This window comes from Bufo bufo, chromosome 9 (assembly GCF_905171765.1).
Source record: "Bufo bufo chromosome 9, aBufBuf1.1, whole genome shotgun sequence".
In the NCBI taxonomy this organism is placed as follows: Eukaryota; Metazoa; Chordata; class Amphibia; order Anura; family Bufonidae; genus Bufo; species Bufo bufo.
Window position 1 is genome coordinate 206,155,645 of NC_053397.1, and position 19,343 is coordinate 206,174,987.

Here is a 19,343-nt window from a genome sequence, read left to right on the forward strand (position 1 = left end):
GTGGATGACACTGCTATGGGGGCATCTGTGGATGACACTGTTATGGGGGGCTCTGTGGATGATACTGTTATGGGGGATCTGTGGATTACACTGTTATGGGGATCTGTGGATGGCACTGTTATGGGGGGATCTGTGGATGGCACTGTTATGGGGGGATCTGTGGATGGCACTGTTATGGGGCATGTGGATGGCACAGCTATGGGGACATCTGTGGATGACACTGTTATGGGGGGATCTGTGGATTACACTGTTATGGGGGAGATCTGTGGATTACACTGTTATGGGGGGGGGGGGGGTATCTGTAAACATATGTAAAGTGTAGGCAAGGTAGCGCAATCCAGTACTCACTATGAAACTCCCATACTAGCAGGCAGGCTAGTGTGGCCAATCCATATGTAAAGTTTGGGCATTCCATATTTAAAGTGTAGGCAAGGTAGTGTATTCCACTACTCACTATGAAACTCCCGTACTAGCAGGCACTGCAGGCTAACCAGTCACTTACTTCCTCACGTGCATGCTCCTCCCACTTTATTAATGAAGCAGGCGGAGGCTGCGCCGTGACGAAGTGACCGGCCAGCCTGCAGTGCCTGCTAGTACGGGAGTTTCATAGTGAGTAGTGGATTGCGCTATCTTGCCCACACTTTACATATGGATTGGTCACACTTTACATATGGGTTGGCCACACTTTACATATGAATACTGGTAAATACTGCCGCGAGTTGCCGGCCTCCAGCCCCTCCCCCTCCCCACTGATACATCGCAGGACGTGCACGTTTGGGGGGAAAAAAGAGTCTCTTATGGGGCGAAAATCACAGCATATAGTGCAGACGCAGGAAGTGAAGGGGGAGTAGAGAATAGGAGTGGAGGAGTTAGGAGGCAAAAGAGGAGACAGTCTTGTCTCTGTCTTGTCTTGCCGCAAAGGGAGTAAAGTTCTATCATTTGAATTCTGCTGATCTGTCTCAGTTACTGCACCATCCTCTATTAGGTACCATGTCTGGAGATCCTCCTCCGAGAGACATTCTATATAATAGCACTTTGCTCTCACTGAATGATGATGGTCCTGAAAAGAAGAATTGTTTTTATTACCTTTGAATTCCATCCTATATAACAACCTATTGAATACCGACTGGACCGGTGGAACATCTTCTACCCAATAAAAAGTGCTAAAATTCAGCTAAACTCACTGACTTTAATGTGCATCTGGGTCTCCTGAAGAATTGGTTGTTCCAACTGGTTTCAACCATTGAGTACAAAGATCAGGACTATAGGATCCTACGCTGTAGAGTACCCTTCCGGGGTATCAAGTGGATTATGACTTTGAAGACCACAACCTTTTCAGATACTGAAGCAGAGTGTTTGCCTGCCATGAGGGAGATCGCCCTTGGGTTGTTGGATCATTGAACTAAAGACTATATTGACAAAGAAAGGTAACTGTTATTTATCAGACTCCAGACTCCTTTGCATCAGGTGGAGAGATTCTAGGCTTCCGGCAGCTCCACCATAATCAAGGACAGAAAGGCCATCTGTCAGAATACTCATTTAGAGAGGATCTAAACTAATAGTGAAAGGTTGAGGGATCAGAGCAAGACCAGGAACCAAACACAAGTAAGAACATCATCCTTCACTCAAGTGGGCTGGAGGTAACCTGTGCACTTCACCATAATTAGCCTGCTAATTTGGATTTTGCAGCTTTACCCTTTTTGCCATCTGTATGCTGCCGGCCCCAAGGGACAACTAAATCGTGAGTACTACTATCCTCGGCACCTTATCACTAGTACGCTCACGAGCGCATCCTCCATAGGGAGCCCCGGCATGCTGCACTACGAACTATTAAATTGCCTTTATTGTATAGGTACTGTGCCATTAAAATATTAATGTAATGTGACTGGTGTGGTCTTTGTTCATGTGTGAGGTGCATTGTGCTGCATGGGGTCCCTAAGATTGGGTGGATCAGGAGTATATAATGAGTTTTTAACATGCATTGTGGTCTTTAGTCCTTTTAGTCAATAGTGCATATTGAGAGTACAGAGCTGTCTGGTGCGAGACAAGTGCGCACAAGACTGACACTGCAGCTGATAATTTGAGGAGATCTGTAGAGAGCAGTTGAGCCATGCCAATGTTCGTTGCTGCAAAAGGCAGAATCTTGCTGAGGGGTTGCTGACAGCTTCCAGTCTCATTACCGTACTGAAGTGCTGCTGTTATTTGGGTCTGCCAGGAAGAACTCCACTGTGACTGGTGAGAAGAAATTCTTGGGTCTCCTTCAGTGGTTTTAGACCACAAATTTGTATGCCCATACAGACTGTAGCTGCCAAGCTGTGGGTCCATTAGAGGACATCACCGGATGGATGGTTCTTTGTTCCTGTGGGAGCCATCGCCAGGTGGCACTATGAATTGAAAAAATGTGGGCGAAGGTGGAGCTGAGAGGAACATCTGTCAGCCTGCAGCACTGCAAAAGTTGAGACACCCTTCAAAAAAAAAAAAAAATATATATATATATTAAGCAAGAAGAAGGCTAAATAGAAGAAGACTAGGATGTTAGCCACAAGGATTTCACACATCACTTTTAATGCATATCCAGATGAACCGTATAAATGGTGCATGGTCTGCTTGCTTGGCTGTTTATCTCCCACAGATAAGACTGAGATTGACCACACATGCATGATCACTTTTTTCTAAAGCTAATGCATATGCTATAAAAGTTGAAATGCCTTTAAAGGGGTTGTCCAGGATTTCTTTATCTAAACCCCCTTCCTCCTTTCCCCAGCAGTACCTGTGAAAAAATCTATACTTACCTACTCCCACAGCTCCTACAGACTCTCTGGCTCCCGGGATGTCTTCACTGGGCTTCTGGTTTCTGTCTGTCAACTTTTGCACAAACAGGGTCACATGTGCTGCTGAAGCCAATGACTGGACTCAGCAGTGACGTTTCCCCAAGCAGCACATGACCTAGCAGTAATACCTACTATAAATGAGTCAATGGAAGCTCTTAACGCACATATTTGATCAAACGTGTGTCGGGCCCATCTACCAGGAGTCAAGGTGGCTTCCGCAGATGGGTCCCTAACACTAGGATACTGCCTCTCTTTGGACTTACCTAAGCCTACAATATTTAGGGCAGTGTAGGAACCAGCTACATAAGCTACCCTCAATAATACTACAAGAAAATTTAGACTAGAACCTTCAGAATCACAGGTGCATAACAGTGTGCAGCCATTTTCTTTCTTATAATCATGTTTGCTTCATGGATATGCACCTGTGATTCTGAAGGTTCTAGTCTAAATTTTCTTGTAGTATTTATGTATACACTCACACAAAGTTAGGGATATTTGGCTTTTGGGTGAAATTTATGAAAAAACGTAAAAAGTTGCTCCAGTGATATTATATAATGAAAGTCGGGCATTTAAGTAGAAGCAGCAATGGTGATTTCCTCATCTCAAACAAGTTATTGAAACAAAAGCCCACACCAGTGATGGGTATACCGCCACAAAAATGTCAGTGTCTCAATAACTTGTCATGTGGCCTTGAGCATCAATTACTGCTTAACAACGACGTCTCATGCTGTTCACAAGTCGACTTATTGTCTGCTGAGGCATGGCAACCTATTTCTGCTCAGAGTGAATTGACTTTCATCAGTGAACAGCACTGAAGCCCACTGGTCCCTCATCCAGCGTAAATGCTCCCTGGCCCATGCAATACAATGACGCCTGTGCTTGGTGGTGTGGTCAGGTACCCTTGCAGGTCGTTTAGCACTCAGACCACGCTGATGTAAATGGTTTCGAAATGGTGTGTGGGGTTGTGTGGCATTCATTATCAGGTTCTGCAGGGCACTGTTGACAATGAAGAGGTCATCAGTGTGGGATGTGGCCAAAGGATGTCCACTTCTATGCCTTTCTGTGACTCTTCCAGTCTCTGTATCTCTGATACAACCTGCTGATGACACTCTAAGCTCAGTGATCACTTCCATCTGAGAACATCCTGCTTGAAGCCTCGCAATGGCGAGGTACTGTTGATCAATTGTTAGGTGTCGTCTTGGTCTCCTGATGTCAACATGTGAACAGCATGATGAGGAGGACTGTTTAAATACCAATTCTAATTGAACCAGAAAATTTATTGGGCAATTCATGGATCAAACACCGGTTGTGAATTTTGCCGTTAAGCTCCTTGTTAGAGAACAGCAAGTTGTGCAAAAAATACTGAAACATTGAACAGTTAGACATGTGCATTCAAAGGTTTAGAGAAGGTAACATTAATTTCACCTGTAAAGGTTAGAGGGCATTTTAGGTTCATCCTGAGATTTCACCCAGAAGCCAAATATCCCAAACTTTTTGTGAGTAGCTACATATATATATATTTGTATTTTCTGCTTCCGAAATAAACAACTCACCTCTCCTGCTCCAGATGGCTTGCTCTTCCTGCACACATTGCATTCTGGTTGTCTGCCAGTACCACGCTGCACTGTGACCTGATGACACAGAGCGTCAGATCATAATGCACACCTAAGTGAACTAAATCCTGATACTATAGGCAGTCAGGATACAGCACAGTGAGCACCCGGAAGAAGATAAGTACAGCCAGCACTAGCAGCCCTATACTCGCTGCTCTCTGTGCCTCCTGCATACTAATCAGGGTCGTCTTTATATTTATTGGACCCTAGGCAAAAATTTACTTGGGCCCCCTGGATCCTGCCTTCCCACACCCTAGCATGCAATCACGCCCTCCACCACAACACAAATACAAAAAAAATCCACACACCTGGTAGAGTACAGTGAATGACTGTAAATATTTCCAGTTCTGAAGACTCCAGTGGCTCAGTATCAGTGCTCTGGGCAGCTGTGCTCAGGCTGGAAGTGGGCACCGATCTGCAGGAAGGAGACCAGGGCTCAGTTCACCTTGGCATTGCAGTGCACCCCAGCACCCCACAGTATGCAAGCAGTATAGCACCCTATAGTATACAGCACCCCACAGTATGCAGTATAGCACCCACAGTATACAGCACCTTACTGTATACAGCACCTCACAGTATACAGTACCCCAAACTATACAGAAAACAGCACCTCACAGTATACAGTATACAGCACCCCACAGTAAACAGTAGAGCAGTATAGCACCCCACAATATACAGCACCCCACAGTATACAGCACCCCACAGTATACAGCACCCCAGGTATACAGTAAAGCAGTATAGCACCCCACAGTATACAGCAACCCAATGGTATACAGAACCCCATAGTATACAGCACCCCACAGTATACAGTAGAGCAGTATAGAACCCTGCAGTATAGAGCACCCCACAGTATAGAGCACCCCACAGTATACAGCACCCCACAGTATACAGTAGAGCAGTATAGCACACCACAGTATACAGCACCCCACCGTATACAGCACCCCACAGTATACAGTAGAGCACTATAGCACCACACAGTATACAGTAGCTTACAGTATATTAGTATAACAGCCCCTGTCACCTTTTCCTGATGTAATCTTCACAAAAAAAGCTCTGCAGCTAAGGCAAACTTATCCTACAGCAACACTCCTGGTAGAAAGGACATTTGATTACCTCATCACCATGTGACCAGTAATATTGCTAGGTTACTGGTCACATGGTGATGATGTCATCTAAGGTCCTTTCTCCCAAGAGAATCACAGCTCTCACAGTTCGCTGCCTGGAGTGCTGGCAGGCATGGCATGGCAGCACCCCCCTGTGTAGCTGACAGCCTGACACCCGGGGCAGTGGCCAGCAGGGCTCAAGAGGAAGCTGCCTTGGGCCCCCCAGGAGCAACAGGGCCCAGGGCAGCTGCCCCTTTTGCCCCTAGTTAAAGACGGCCCTGATACTAATGAATGCTTCCATAATGGAAGCTCTCATAGTATTCACTTTATAAGATGCACTGCCATTCCCCCCACACACCTCTGGGGGGAAAACGTGCTTTTTATAAAGCGAAAACATACTGGAGGAGATATATCAATAATAATAATAATAATGTTTATTTACATAGCGTCAACATATTCAGCAGCTTTTTACAATTTAGATGGTTCATGGACCGACAGTCATAAATAACATAGCAACAGACAGGTCAATAATTACAAGTGGAATGAGGACCCTGATCACAAGAGCTTACAATCCATGAGTCTTGATCTCCCTGCACTGGCATGAGAGACGCCTAATTTATTAAGAGGCAGAAGCTTTTTAAAGAGGTTGTCCGGGCTTTTTCTATTGATGCCCTATCCTCAGGATCGGTCATCAATATCAGATCGGCGGGTGTCGGACCCCTCGCCAATCAGATGTTTGAGGAGACGGCGTGCACAGTGTGCACGTGCCGTCTCCCTTCTTTCTACCTGCTCTCTGCTGTATGTCTATGGGACAGCAGCAGTGGACAGGAAGAGAGAAAGGAGACGGCACGCTTGTACCGTCTCCCCGTACAGCTGATCAGTGGGGGTGCCGGGTGTCGGACCCCCCGCCATTCTGATATCCTGAGGATAGGTCATCAATAGAAAAAGCCCGGACAACCCCTTTAACAAATCAGGCGCATCTCTGCCCTGGCGTGCGCCAGAAACTGAAGTCTACAACAGCTACAGGCTGGCATAGACTTCAGCTATAACTTCCGCCACTTTCTGGCAAAAGTTATAGTAAATGCGGTTTCCTCCCCTTCCTCCCCAGCATCGTCGGCCATCTTGGAGGAGCGACTTGGTGTATACTGGTAAGTATTGGAAGTTCGTCTGTTTTCTGTCTTTAACTTTTTCTATCTATCTGTTCTATCTATCGGGAAGCAGCTGGCACTGGGGGGTCTGCTTGCACTGGGGGGGGGCTTCTGGCTCTGGGGGTGGCTGATGGCACTGAGGGGTGTTGCTGGCACTGGGGGGTCTGCTTGCACTGGGGGGGCTGCTGGCTCTGGGGGTGGCTGCTGGCACTGCGGGGTGGCTGGCACTGGAGAGGGGTGCTGCAGGCACTGGGCGGGCTGGCACTGGGGGGGTACTGCAGGCACTGGGGGGTCCGCTGTCACTTGGGGGTCTGCTGGCACTTTGGGACCTGATGGCACTTGGGGGGGGGCTGCTGGCGCTGGGGGTGACTGCTGGCTCTGGGGGTGGCTGCTGGCACTGGGGGTGGGGTTGCTGGCACTGGGGGGTCTGCTTGCACTGGGGGGTCTGCTGACATTTGGGGGGCTGATGGCACTTGGGGAGGCTGCTGGCACTTGGGGGGGCTGATGGCACTTGGGGGGGCTGATGGCACTTGGGGGCTGATGGCACTTGGGGGATAATTATTATTTTTTTATTAGCTTCGTCCAAAACTTAAATTAAAACTGAAAGAGAAAGTTCTGTGGTGGCCAAGCACCAATTTATCGACTTTAAAGTAAGTTCTTAAATTTTTTGGGTGATATCTCTGTAAACGGTGCTCTAAACATATTCTTATAACGTTATCTGCATTTTGTCTGGTATTATGTCGCGTACAGATGTCTTCACCTCAACAAATCGATTGGAGACACCCACCCAGAAGGTGCCGTCGTATCCAGAGGCCGGTAAGTATAAAATCAACGCTTTCAGTTTGTACTGTTTGATTCGTTGCATTAATCAGTACGTGCTTTTATTCTAGGCTTCTTCTTCATCATCTGCCGGCTCTCCAGCTGTGGCTGGCTCACCTGCCAGGGCCGGCTCATCGGTGGTGGTCTCGCCGTCATCCAGGGAAGGTGGACCAAGCCCGGACCAGGGCCGTCAAGAAGTAAGTATATACAGTCCTGATCAAAAGTTTAAGACCACTTGAAAAATGGCAAAAAATCATATTTAGCATGGCTGGATCTTTTCAAGGTTCCAAGTAGAGCTTCAACATGCAACAAGAAGAAATGGGAGTGAGACAAAACATTTTTTGAGCATTCAGTTTAATGAAAACAACGAATAAACTGAAACAGGCTGTTTTTCAGCTGATCAAATGTTTAGGACCACATTCCTTTAAAAGGCCAAATCTGTGCAAAGATGTGGATTCATTGTCATTTTCTGTCAGGTAGTCACACGTTGTGATGGCAAAGGCAAAAAAACTCTCCCTTTTTGAACGTGGTCGGGTTGTTGAACTGCATAAGCAGGGTCTCTCACAGCGCACCATCGCTGCTGAGGTGGGACGCAGTAAGACAGTCATTTGGAATTTCTTAAATAATCCTGAGTGTTATGGAACAAAAAAGTCAAGTGGAAGACCCAAAAAAATGTCATCAGCACTGAGCCGGAGGATCCAATTGGCTGTCCGTCAAGACACTGGACGATCCTCGACCCAAATTAAGGCCCTTACTGGTGCTGACTGCAGCCCCATAACCATCAGACGGCATCTGAGACTGAAGGGCTTCAAAAACAAAAAACATCTTCAAAGACCTCGTCTCCTTGAACGCCACAGAACTGCTCGTTTGGACTTTGCAAGAGAGCACCAAACATGGGACATTCAAAGGTGGAAGAAAGTTTTATTCTCTGATGAGAAAAAATGTAACCTTGATGGTCCTGATGGTTTCCAACGTTACTGGCATGACAAGCAGATCCCACCTGAGATGTTTTCTACGCGCCACAGTGGAGGGGGCGCCATAATGGTCTGGGGTGCGTTTTCCTTCAGTGGAACAATGGAGCTTCAGGAAGTGCAGGGGCGTCAAACGGCCGCTGGCTATGTCCAGATGTTGCAGAGAGCATTCCTCATGACTGAGGGCCCTCGTCTGTGTGGTAACGACTGGGTTTTTCAACAGGACAACACTACAGTACACAATGCCCGCAGGACCAGGGACTTCTTCCAGGAGAATAACATCACTCTTTTGGCCCATCCTGCGTGTTCCCCTGATCTAAATCCAATTGAGAACCTTTGGGGATGGATGGCAAGGGAAGTTTACAAAAATGGACAACACTTCCAGACAGTAGATGGCCTTAGTGCGGCCGTCTTCACCACTTGGAGAAATGTTCCCACTCACTTCATGGAAATGCTTGCATCAAGCATGCCGAAACAAAATTTTGAAGTGATAAACAATAACGGCGGAGCTACTCATTACTGAGTTCATGTTTGGAAGTTGGATTTCTGTTTTGGGGGGGGTTTAGTTTTTTTTTGGAGGTGTGGTCCTAAACTTTTGATCAGCTGAAAAACAGCCTGTTTCAGTTTATTCGTTGTTTTCATTAAATTGAATGCTCAAAAAATGTTTTGTCTCACTCCCATTTCTTCTTGTTGCATGTTAAAGCTCTACTTAGAACCTTGTTAAGATCCAACCATGCTAAATATGATTTTTTGCCATTTTTCAAGTGTTCTTAAACTTTTGATCAGGACTGTAGATATATATATATATATATATATATATATATATATATACAGTACAGACCAAAAGTTTGGACACACCTTCTCATTCAAAGAGTTTTCTTTATTTTCATGACTATGAAAATTGTAGATTCACACTGAAGGCATCAAAACTATGAATTAACACATGTGGAATTATATACATAACAAACAAGTGTGAAACAACTGAAAATATGTCATATTCTAGGTTCTTCAAAGTAGCCACCTTTTGCTTTGATTACTGCTTTGCACACTCTTGGCATTCTCTTGATGAGCTTCAAGAGGTAGACCCCTGAAATTGTTTTCACTTCACAGGTGTGCCCTGTCAGGTTTAATAAATGGAATTTCTTGCCTTATAAATGGGGTTGGGACCATCAGTTGCGTTGAGGAGAAGTCAGGTGGATACACAGCTGATAGTAGAATTTGTATTATGGCAAGAAAAAAGCAGCTAAGTAAAGAAAAACGAGTGGCCATCATTACTTTAAGAAATGAAGGTCAGTCAGACAGCCGAAAAATTAGAAAAACTTTGAAAGTAAGGGCTATTTGACCATGAAGGAGAGTGATGGGGTGCTGCGCCAGATGACCTGGCCTCCACAGCCACCGGACCTGAACCCAATCGAGATGGTTTGGGGTGAGCTGGACCGCAGAGTGAAGGCAAAAGGGCCAACAAGTGCTAAGCATCTCTGGGAACTCCTTCAAGACTGTTGGAAGACCATTTCAGGGGACTACCTCTTGAAGCTCATCAAGAGAAGGCCAAGAGTGTGCAAAGCAGTGATCAAAGCAAAAGGTGGCTATTTTGAAGAACCTAGAATATGACATATTTTCAGTTGTTTCACACTTGTTTGTTATGTATATAATTCCACATGTGTTAATTCATAGTTTTGATGCCTTCATAGTCATGAAAATAAAGAAAACTCTTTGAATGAGAAGGTGTGTCCAAACTTTTGGTCTGTACTGTATATATATATATATATTTTTTTTTATACATTATGGTCTTGTTTTAGCAACCTGCACCTAGAGCCGCCAGCCAGGATCCCCCAGTCGCCTCCAGAGTTCGTGGGAGTGTGCGTGGCGGTTGTAGATGTGTAAGTCTTGATTAAGTAGTTGTAATTTGCATTTTGTTTTCGGATTTTCAGTAAATTTTTTCTTTCTTTTTCTTTCAGGGTTCCAGAGGCTCCACCAGGGAAGATTAGGAGTTTGTTGTCCCTCACGTTGATAAAGAGCTCCTCATTCAACTGGTGGAGGCGCGTCCAGCTTTATGGGTCCACTCAGACCGCCACCACGCTGATCACCATCGCACCCAGCGGCTCTAGAGGGACATATGTTCAGATCTTTTCGAGACCTGGGGGGATGTAAATACGGCGGCTCAGAAAAAATTTGTTAAGTACAGCAATATGTATTTTACTACATTCATATTGTTATTAACCTTACATCATGCAAATTATTATTTTTATGTTTTTTTCAACAGTCTAACAGGTTTGCCACGCGGTGGCGATCTATCCGGAACCGCTTTAGGAGGGACATGTATACGGCGGACCTGGGGTTCCTCCGACGTACCATGGCACCAAGAAGGTAATTTTTTTTAAGGACTGTAAAAAGCATTTATTTTAAGGGGCTGTCTGAGACAGCGGAGCGTTTGGCTCCCCTGTTTTGGCCAGCCCCCTACAGTCAGAGTGACAACTGTTCTCTCCGTCTGAGTATAAGGGGCTGTCTGAGACAGAGGAGCGTTTCGCTCCCCTGTTTTGGCCAGCCCCCTATGGTATAATGTAGCCATAGCATAGAACATGGATGCTGTATTTAAAGAACAATTCTTTCCTTTCCTTTGTTTTTTCCTACAGAACTGCCAGCAGCACTCGGGGGCCTGAACAACCTTCTGAGGCGGAACTGGAACGGATCGCCACCGCCAGCCCTCCTGTCACTTATGCATCGGCTCAGGACAATCCGGTTCCGCTACCGGATCCCTCCCCTCAACAGAGGCTCTTAGGTTTCTGGCCAAATTTGAGAGCCCTGGTGAGCAGGCAAAGATCCAGTAGGCCAAGTCGAAATGATTATGTTGACCTTGTAGAGGTAGTTTCCGACGCTCTAGAAGGTTTTGCCGAACATCAGAAGGTATTTAGTGCTGACTTGATTCGCCGCTGGGAGGGGGTGGAGTCGGCGATTCAACGCAGCCCTAACTACCATTATGGGCTAAGCATAATCAATTTGATGGACTCAATGACGCCCGAGCAGTTGCATGAGTTTAAGATCATGCTAGAGAACGGGTCATGGGAAACTATGCACCGCCCCCAACCCCCACCCCGATCCGACACCTATCCCCCATCCCACACCAGTGCCCATTACCGCCAACCTTCCCATTCCCAACCCCCCGAGCATGTGTTCCCTTCTGTCTCGTATTCTACTTCTCCTCCCAACTATTTTCCTCCCATTTCGTTCCAAACTCCCTCCACCTCTACACATGCTTGGGTCCCCTCCTCCTCAGACTCTTCCATTGTCCACACCCCACAATTTCACCTTTCATCCTTTCCTGTGGCCCGTAGTTTTATCTCAGACAATCGACAGGACAGGGGGGCTACCATTGCCAGCCCCAGACCGCCTACCACACGACAATCCACCTCCCCTCCAAATTTTGCCCAGTTGTAATTTATGTTTAATATATTTTTTATATGTATATATATTTTGTTAATTTTATTTTCTCAAAAAATAAAAAAATTATAGTTTACTTCACTGTGTCTGTGTTTTCATTGTCCTGTACAGGGAAACAGTAACCTTGGGCACTCCAGCTGCAGTGAAATGAAAACTACCCTAGGCTCACTACTGTGCGTTTATTATAACACCCTTGGTAGTTTTTTTTCTTCAAAACAGCCTTAGTGCCAAAGGTGGCTGAACCATGAACATGACCATCAATAATGAGCTATCTTTTGGCTCTTTATTGATCGTATACCCTCTGATTGGCACATGAACAAGCAAATGCTTGTTCATTGTTCAATCTTGTGCCCTTTCATATGAGCCCTTGTGGGAGTCACGGTCCATCAGCATCATCATGAATTCATTAACAAATTGTAATTTTACAGTTTGATTAATGATTTCCTGATGACGCTCTGACATAACTAGTGTGATTACCACAAGGGACATACTGCTGTTGAGGCCTCTTGCACACGACCGTATGCCCTCTGAGACATACGGTCCTTGAGTGGGCCATATGTCCCGTAGTGGCATTGATCGTGCCCACGGGAGTACACAACATCATAGTTTACAATAATGCTGTGCACGTCGGGCCGCCCGCGGGGCTATTGTCTAGCACTCATTAGATCATATGAGTGTGGGACAATAGCCCAGTGTGCGGCACAACATGGACAGCATCATGATGCTATGTGCTCCCGCACGATAAATGGCGCTCCGGGACATATGGCCCGCTAACGAACACTATACATCATTTAGTGCATGCGAAATAGGTTACATGAAGGGATGCGTCAAGCAACAACGTGGCAAAAGCTACTCAGCAAAAGAGCTAACTCAGGGATAACTAGAAAAACCTATAAACGAACACTGATGGTTGATAAGCTAGAAAAATAATGTTTATTGAAATACATGATTAAAAAACATACAATGAGAGATGACAGACAAATCAATAGTTGAAAAAAGTACGGTACAACCCTAGGAGAGTTTAGTAAAACAAATAACATAACATTGGAGCCTGAAGACAAGAATCTACTGCATAAAACATAGTGTATATATATATATATATATATATATATATATATAGATGTCTTAATCAATGGAAGCAGAGGGTGCCGTATATTATAAAGTGCAAGTGCAAACTGCAAATAAGCAATGAAAGATAGCAGCTCTGCAAGTACATAAATCATCAATTGAGTAGACATCTATTTAATAAAGTGCAACAGATACCATGATAAAGTGCATGTGCAAGCCACAAACAAGTGGCGAAAGAGCATGGTAAAATCTTATTCAGAGGCTCAACAAAAATACAAACCGGATTCCAAAAAAATTGGGACACTATACAAATCGTGAATAAAAACTGAATGCAATGATGTGGAGGTGCCAACTTCTAATATTTTATTCAGAATAGAACATAAATCACGGAACAAAAAGTTTAAACTGAGAAAATTTACCATTTTAAGGGAAAAATATGTTGAATCAGAATTTCATGGTGTCAACAAATCCCCAAAAAGTTGGGACAAGGCCATTTTCACCACTGTGTGGCATCTCCCCTTCTTCTTACAACACTCAACAGACGTCTGGGGACCGAGGAGACCAGTTTCTCAAGTTTAGAAATAGGAATGCTCTCCCATTCTTGTCTAATACAGGCCTCTAACTGTCCAATCGTCTTGGGCCTTCTTTGTTGCACCTTCCTCTTTATGATGCGCCAAATGTTCTCTATAGGTGAAAGATCTGGACTGCAGACTGGCCTTTTTAGTACCCGGATCCTTCTCCTACGCAGCCATGATGTTGTGATTGATGCAGAATGTGGTCTGGCATTATCTTGTTGAAAAATGCAGGGTCTTCCCTGAAAGAGATGACGTCTGGATGGGAGCATATGTTGTTCTAGAACCTGAATATATTTTTCTGCATTGATGGTGCCTTTCCAGACATGCAAGCTGCCCATGCCACACGCACTCATGCAACCCCATACCATCAGAGATGCAGGCTTCTGAACTGAGCGTTGATAACAACTTGGGTTGTCCTTGTCCTCTTTGGTCCGGATGACATGGCGTCCCAGATTTCCAAAAAGATCTTCGAATCGTGACTCGTCTGACCATAGAACAGTCTTCCATTTTGCCACACTCCATTTTAAATGATCCCTGGCCCAGTGAAAACGCCTGAGCTTGTGGATCTTGCTTAGAAATGGCTTCTTCTTTGCACTGTAGAGTTTCAGCTGGCAACGGCGGATGGCACGGTGGATTGTGTTCACTGACAATGGTTTCTGGAAGTATTCCTGAGCCCATTCTGTGATTTCCTTTACAGTAGCATTCCTGTTTGTGGTGCAGTGTTGTTTAAGGGCCCGGAGATCACGGGCATCCAGTATGGTTTTACGGCCTTGACCCTTACGCACAGAGATTGTTCCAGATTCTCTGAATCTTCGGATGATGTTATGCACAGTTGATGATGATAGATGCAAAGTCTTTGCAATTTTTCGCTGGGTAACACCTTTCTGATATTGCTCCACTATCTTTCTACGCAACATTGTGGGAATTGGTGATCCTCTACCCATCTTGGCTTCTGAGAGACACTGCCACTCTGAGAAGCTCTTTTTCTACCCAATCATGTTGCCAATTGACCTAATTAGTGTTAATTGGTCTTCCAGCTCTCCGTTATGCTCAAATTAACTTTTTCCAGCCTCTTATTGCTACTTGTCCCAACTTTTTTGGGATTTGTTGACACCGTGAAAATTGGAATCAACGTATTTTTCATTTAAAATGATACATTTACTCGGATTAAACGTTTGATCTGTCCTCTACGTTCTATTACAAATAAAATATTGACATTTGCCATCTCCACATCATTGCATTCAGTTTTTATTCACAATTTGTTTAGTGTCCCAACTTTTTTGGAATCCGGTTTGTAGTAAATGCAATGTAAACATGAGAGGTCACATACCGTAATTTAAAGTGATAACTCCACAGGAGGACCGCACACCCCAATGCGCGTTTCGGTGGAAACCTTCCTCTGGGGGTGTGCGGTCCTCCTGTGGAGTTATCACTTTAAATTACGGTATGTGACCTCTCATGTTTACATTGCATTTACTATTTTTGTTGAGCCTCTGAATAAGATTTTACCATGCTCTTTCGCCACTTGTTTGTGGCTTGCACATGCACTTTATCATGGTATCTGTTGCACTTTATTAAATAGATGTCTACTCAATTGAGGATTTATGTACTTGCAGAGCTGCTATCTTTCACTGCTTATTTGCAGTTTGCACTTGCACTTTATAATATACGGCACCCTCTGCTTCCATTGATTAAGACATCTATATACACTCACCTAAAGAATTATTAGGAACACCATACTAATACGGTGTTGGACCCCCTTTTGCCTTCAGAACTGCCTTAATTCTACGTGGCATTGATTCCACAAGGTGCTGATAGCATTCTTAAGAAATGTTGGCCCATATTGATAGGATAGCATCTTGCAGTTGATGGAGATTTGAGGGATGCACATCCAGGGCACGAAGCTCCCGTTCCATCACATCCCAAAGATGCTCTATTGGGTTAAGATCTGGTGACTGTGGGGGCCATTTTAGTACAGTGAACTCATTGTCATGTTCAAGAAACCAATTTGAAATGATTCGAGCTTTGTGACATGGTGCATTATCCTGCTGGAAGTAGCCATCAGAGGATGGATACATGTTCTCATTCTGTTTACGCCAAATTCGGACTCTACCATTTGAATGTCTCAACAGAAATCGAGACTCATCAGACCAGGCAACATTTTTCCAGTCTTCAACAGTCCAATTTTGGTGAGCTCGTGAAAATTGTAGCCTCTTTTCCTATTTGTAGTGGAGATGAGTGGTACCCGGTGGGGTCTTCTGCTGTTGTAGCCCATCCGCCTCAAGGTTGTGCGTGTTGTGGCTTCACAAATGCTTTGCTGCATACCTCGGTTGTAACGAGTGGTTATTTCAGTCAACGTTCCTCTTCTATCAGCTTGAATCAGTCGGCCCATTCTCCTCTGACCTCTAGCATCCACAAGGCATTTTTGCCCACAGGACTGCCGCATACTGGATGTTTTTCCCTTTTCACACCATTCTTTGTAAACCCTAGAAATGGTTGTGCGTGAAAATCCCAGTAACTGAGCAGATTGTGAAATACTCAGACCGGCCCGTCTGGCACCAACAACCATGCCACGCTCAAAATGGCTTAAATCACCTTTCTTTCCCATTCTGACATTCAGTTTGGAGTTCAGGAGATTGTCTTGACCAGGAGCACCCCCCTAAATGCATTGAAGCAACTGCCATGTGATTGGTTGACTAGATAATTGCATTAATGAGAAATAGAACAGGTGTCCTAATAATTCTTTAGGTGAGTGTGTATATATATATATACTTTGTTTTATGCAGTAGATTCTTGTCTTCAGGCTCCAATGTTATGTTATTTATTTTACTAAACTCTCCTAGGGTTGTACCGTACTTTTTTCAACTATTGATTTGTCTGTCATCTCTCATTGTATGTTTTTTAATCATGTATTTCAATAAACATTATTTTTATAGCTTATCAACCCTCAGTGTTTGTTTATAGGTTTTTCTTTTTATCATTTAGTGCATGTAGTTGTGTACAAGAGTCCGAAAGGTGTGATCCGTCATCAGGGCTGAAACCGGACCGACTTAGAATTTCAACCAGACGGCCCCCAAGAAATTAGCAACGGAGCATTTCAATGCTTCAAAGCTAATGACAACCCTGGGGATCTGAATACAAAAAGTGGGGGGACACTTTGAGACGCTACTCAATACAAAACGGATCCGCTAAACGGATGCATAAACGGAACCGAACGCGACAAACGGATCCGCATTACAGACGGATCCGTCTGAATGGCTTCCATTCGTCTCCGTTTACTCATTTTAGTGACGGATCCGTTTCAAATGCGTTTCAAACGGATCCGTGAAACACCAGCGTGAAAGTAGCCTTAAAGGGAACCTGTCATCAACTTTATGCTTGCTGTACTGAGGGCAATATAAAGTAGTGACAGAAATGTTGATCTCAGCGGTGTGTCACTCATGAGCTAAAAGTAAGTGGTTGCCGAGAACCAGCATCATAATCACTGCAGCCCAGGCCTGGAAAAGAGTCCAATCTACCTGAGAAGAGTCCTGGTTATTATAATCTCCTGCTCTCCCCGACCATCTGCTGATGATTGGCAGTTCTCTGCTAGAGAGAAAGGGAGAAGACTAGGTAGAAGACGGTCAGTCATCAGCAGGAGAGCAGGAATTCATGAATGACCAGGACTCTTCTCAGGTGGCCAGGACTCTTTTCCAGGCCTGGGCTGCAATGATTATAATGCTGGTTCTCAGCAACCACTTACTTTTAGCTGATGAATGACACACCGCTGAGATCAGCATTTCTGTCACTACTTTATATTGCCCTTAGTATGATTAGCATAAAGTTGATGACAGGTTCCCTTTAAACCAAGCCAGTAAACGATGTGTGCTCCCGGGCTCTGGTGGCACCGCACTCCGCTGTTTACACATCATCTCTTCCAATTCTTTGCCAAGACAAACGGTTCAATATAACTTCAGGCTCGCGGTCACTCTGACATCCAGACATGTCATGATCTTCAAATGTAAACAGGTAAAGTGTACATCACCCTGCCAGGAACACTTACTTGCTGCTGACAGCAAGACTATAGTAATAATGACAATACAGGTGAAAATCGGAGCCAGTACATTACATGAATGGACTGCAGAATTATCTGGGGGCAGAAAATGACTAATTGCTGTACTGAACTAGTGGCTAATACCGGAACGTACTGGAGAATTGCTTAAACAACAATCGCCTAATATAGTGTTGTCATCAGAAATGATCACCGCTGCTGCAGCATTATTATGTGAAATTAAAGGGGTATTCCCATCTCAAATAGTGAAGGTTTATCACATTACGGTTGGTGGGGCTGGTTCACTGCCCCTTCATTCTCAGGATCGGTGAGGTCCCAAAAGACAGTCCCTCGCTGCTCATAAACTGACGGCATACAATAAACCATCACTGTATGATATACGACTACCCCAAGGTAATACATTGTGTTACGCCTTGTACACGGTGCGTTGCATGGCAAGGATTGTCACTTTGCTGTCCTTGCACCTCCTACCTCAAGTTCCGCACAATGTGTACATTTTGCATGGAGTGTCCCATTAAATTCCCGGGTTTTCCTAGACATAGTGATAGTGTGGGGTCCAAATTTAATTGCCATGGCAATAGATTTTCTGCTTTTTTAATGCAGACAACTATCATTAATTCAATAAAAATTCACAAGCAGGGGCGTAGCTATAGGGGAAGCAGGGGAAGCGGCTGCTTTGGGGCCCTGACCCAGAAGGGGGCCCATCCAGGAGGAGGAGGACTAAAAGATTTTGTCAGGGCCCCCTCAACAGTATTACACAATGAAATTATATACAGTGACAGTATAGACAGTGTAGAAAACGGATGGAACAGCTGCCAGGCCTGGTCTGAGAGAACGATCTCTACTAGCCACAGGAATGGGGGCGGCATGAAAGGAAGGGGTTGCGAAAAAATTAATGGGGGAGGGGGGCCCCATTCAAAAATTTGCTGTGGGGCCCAGCCATTTCTAGCTATGCCACTGTAAATCACAAGATTACGTGTCTGCATTTTTTTTTTTCTTTTTTTTTTTCACAGAAGTCAGTGGGTCGTGTCTGGTATTACAGCTCATCCCCATAAAAGTGAATGCAGTATATATAGTACAGTACAAAGGCATCATATACAGTATCTGACAAATCAAAGATAGGAAAAATACCCTATCTGGGGAAGAGCAATCCTTATAGTATTCTATCGAATCTAAAATACTATATACAGTATTTGTGACTACTTACTTTAAACTTCACTACATAAGTATTTATTCTAGTAAATACAAAATATTACATGTTTTTTCTCATGGATTCTGTAAGTGGAAAATCGGAGGCACATGGCGGTACAATGTGATAGCAGCTTACAGTATATGCATCTTATTAGGGCTCTGTACAATGTCAATGGATCTGGAATATGTGAAAGAGTGTCTCTCACCGGTCACAAGGAAATTGACTATTAACGGGTTAGTTCCCGGCCTGTTTTGGGCCATAATGACCAAATTTTTTATGGTCGCTTTCCAGCAGCTATATCTTTTTTATTTTTCGGTTGAATGTAGCTGCTTATGTTCAGTGTATTATACTGTCAATGGTTTACAAGCACTATCAGGTTGCACCTCTGGCCCAGACTTGTAGGCCTACACTGCCTTCATTAGGCCCCCAGCTTGACATACGAAGACATTAGCAACTCATGATCTCGCCCCTCATCAGTAAAAGACACAAAGAAAGCCCACCTGGAGTTTACAAAAAAAAAAGCTCAGACTGTGA

General features: G+C 44.6%; 1 protein-coding gene and 1 long non-coding RNA gene across 2 annotated transcripts; one reads left to right on the top strand and one right to left on the bottom strand.

The window, feature by feature from the left end:
- Window positions 1-922: 922 nt before the first annotated feature.
- Window positions 923-3,028, bottom strand: LOC120979279. The gene is made up of 2 exons (XR_005774264.1): window positions 2,334-3,028; window positions 923-1,230 (listed from the first exon to the last, which is right to left on the bottom strand). It is a non-coding gene; the product is annotated as an uncharacterized LOC120979279 (long non-coding RNA).
- A 7,241-nt stretch (window positions 3,029-10,269) lies between these two features.
- LOC120979860 lies at window positions 10,270-11,920 on the top strand. Its single transcript, XM_040408816.1, has 3 exons — window positions 10,270-10,659; window positions 10,757-10,852; window positions 11,119-11,920. Exons 2-3 carry the CDS (start codon window positions 10,803-10,805, stop codon window positions 11,918-11,920), a joined length of 852 nt encoding a protein of 283 aa, XP_040264750.1. The 5' UTR covers window positions 10,270-10,659; window positions 10,757-10,802.
- Window positions 11,921-19,343: the final 7,423 nt, after the last annotated feature.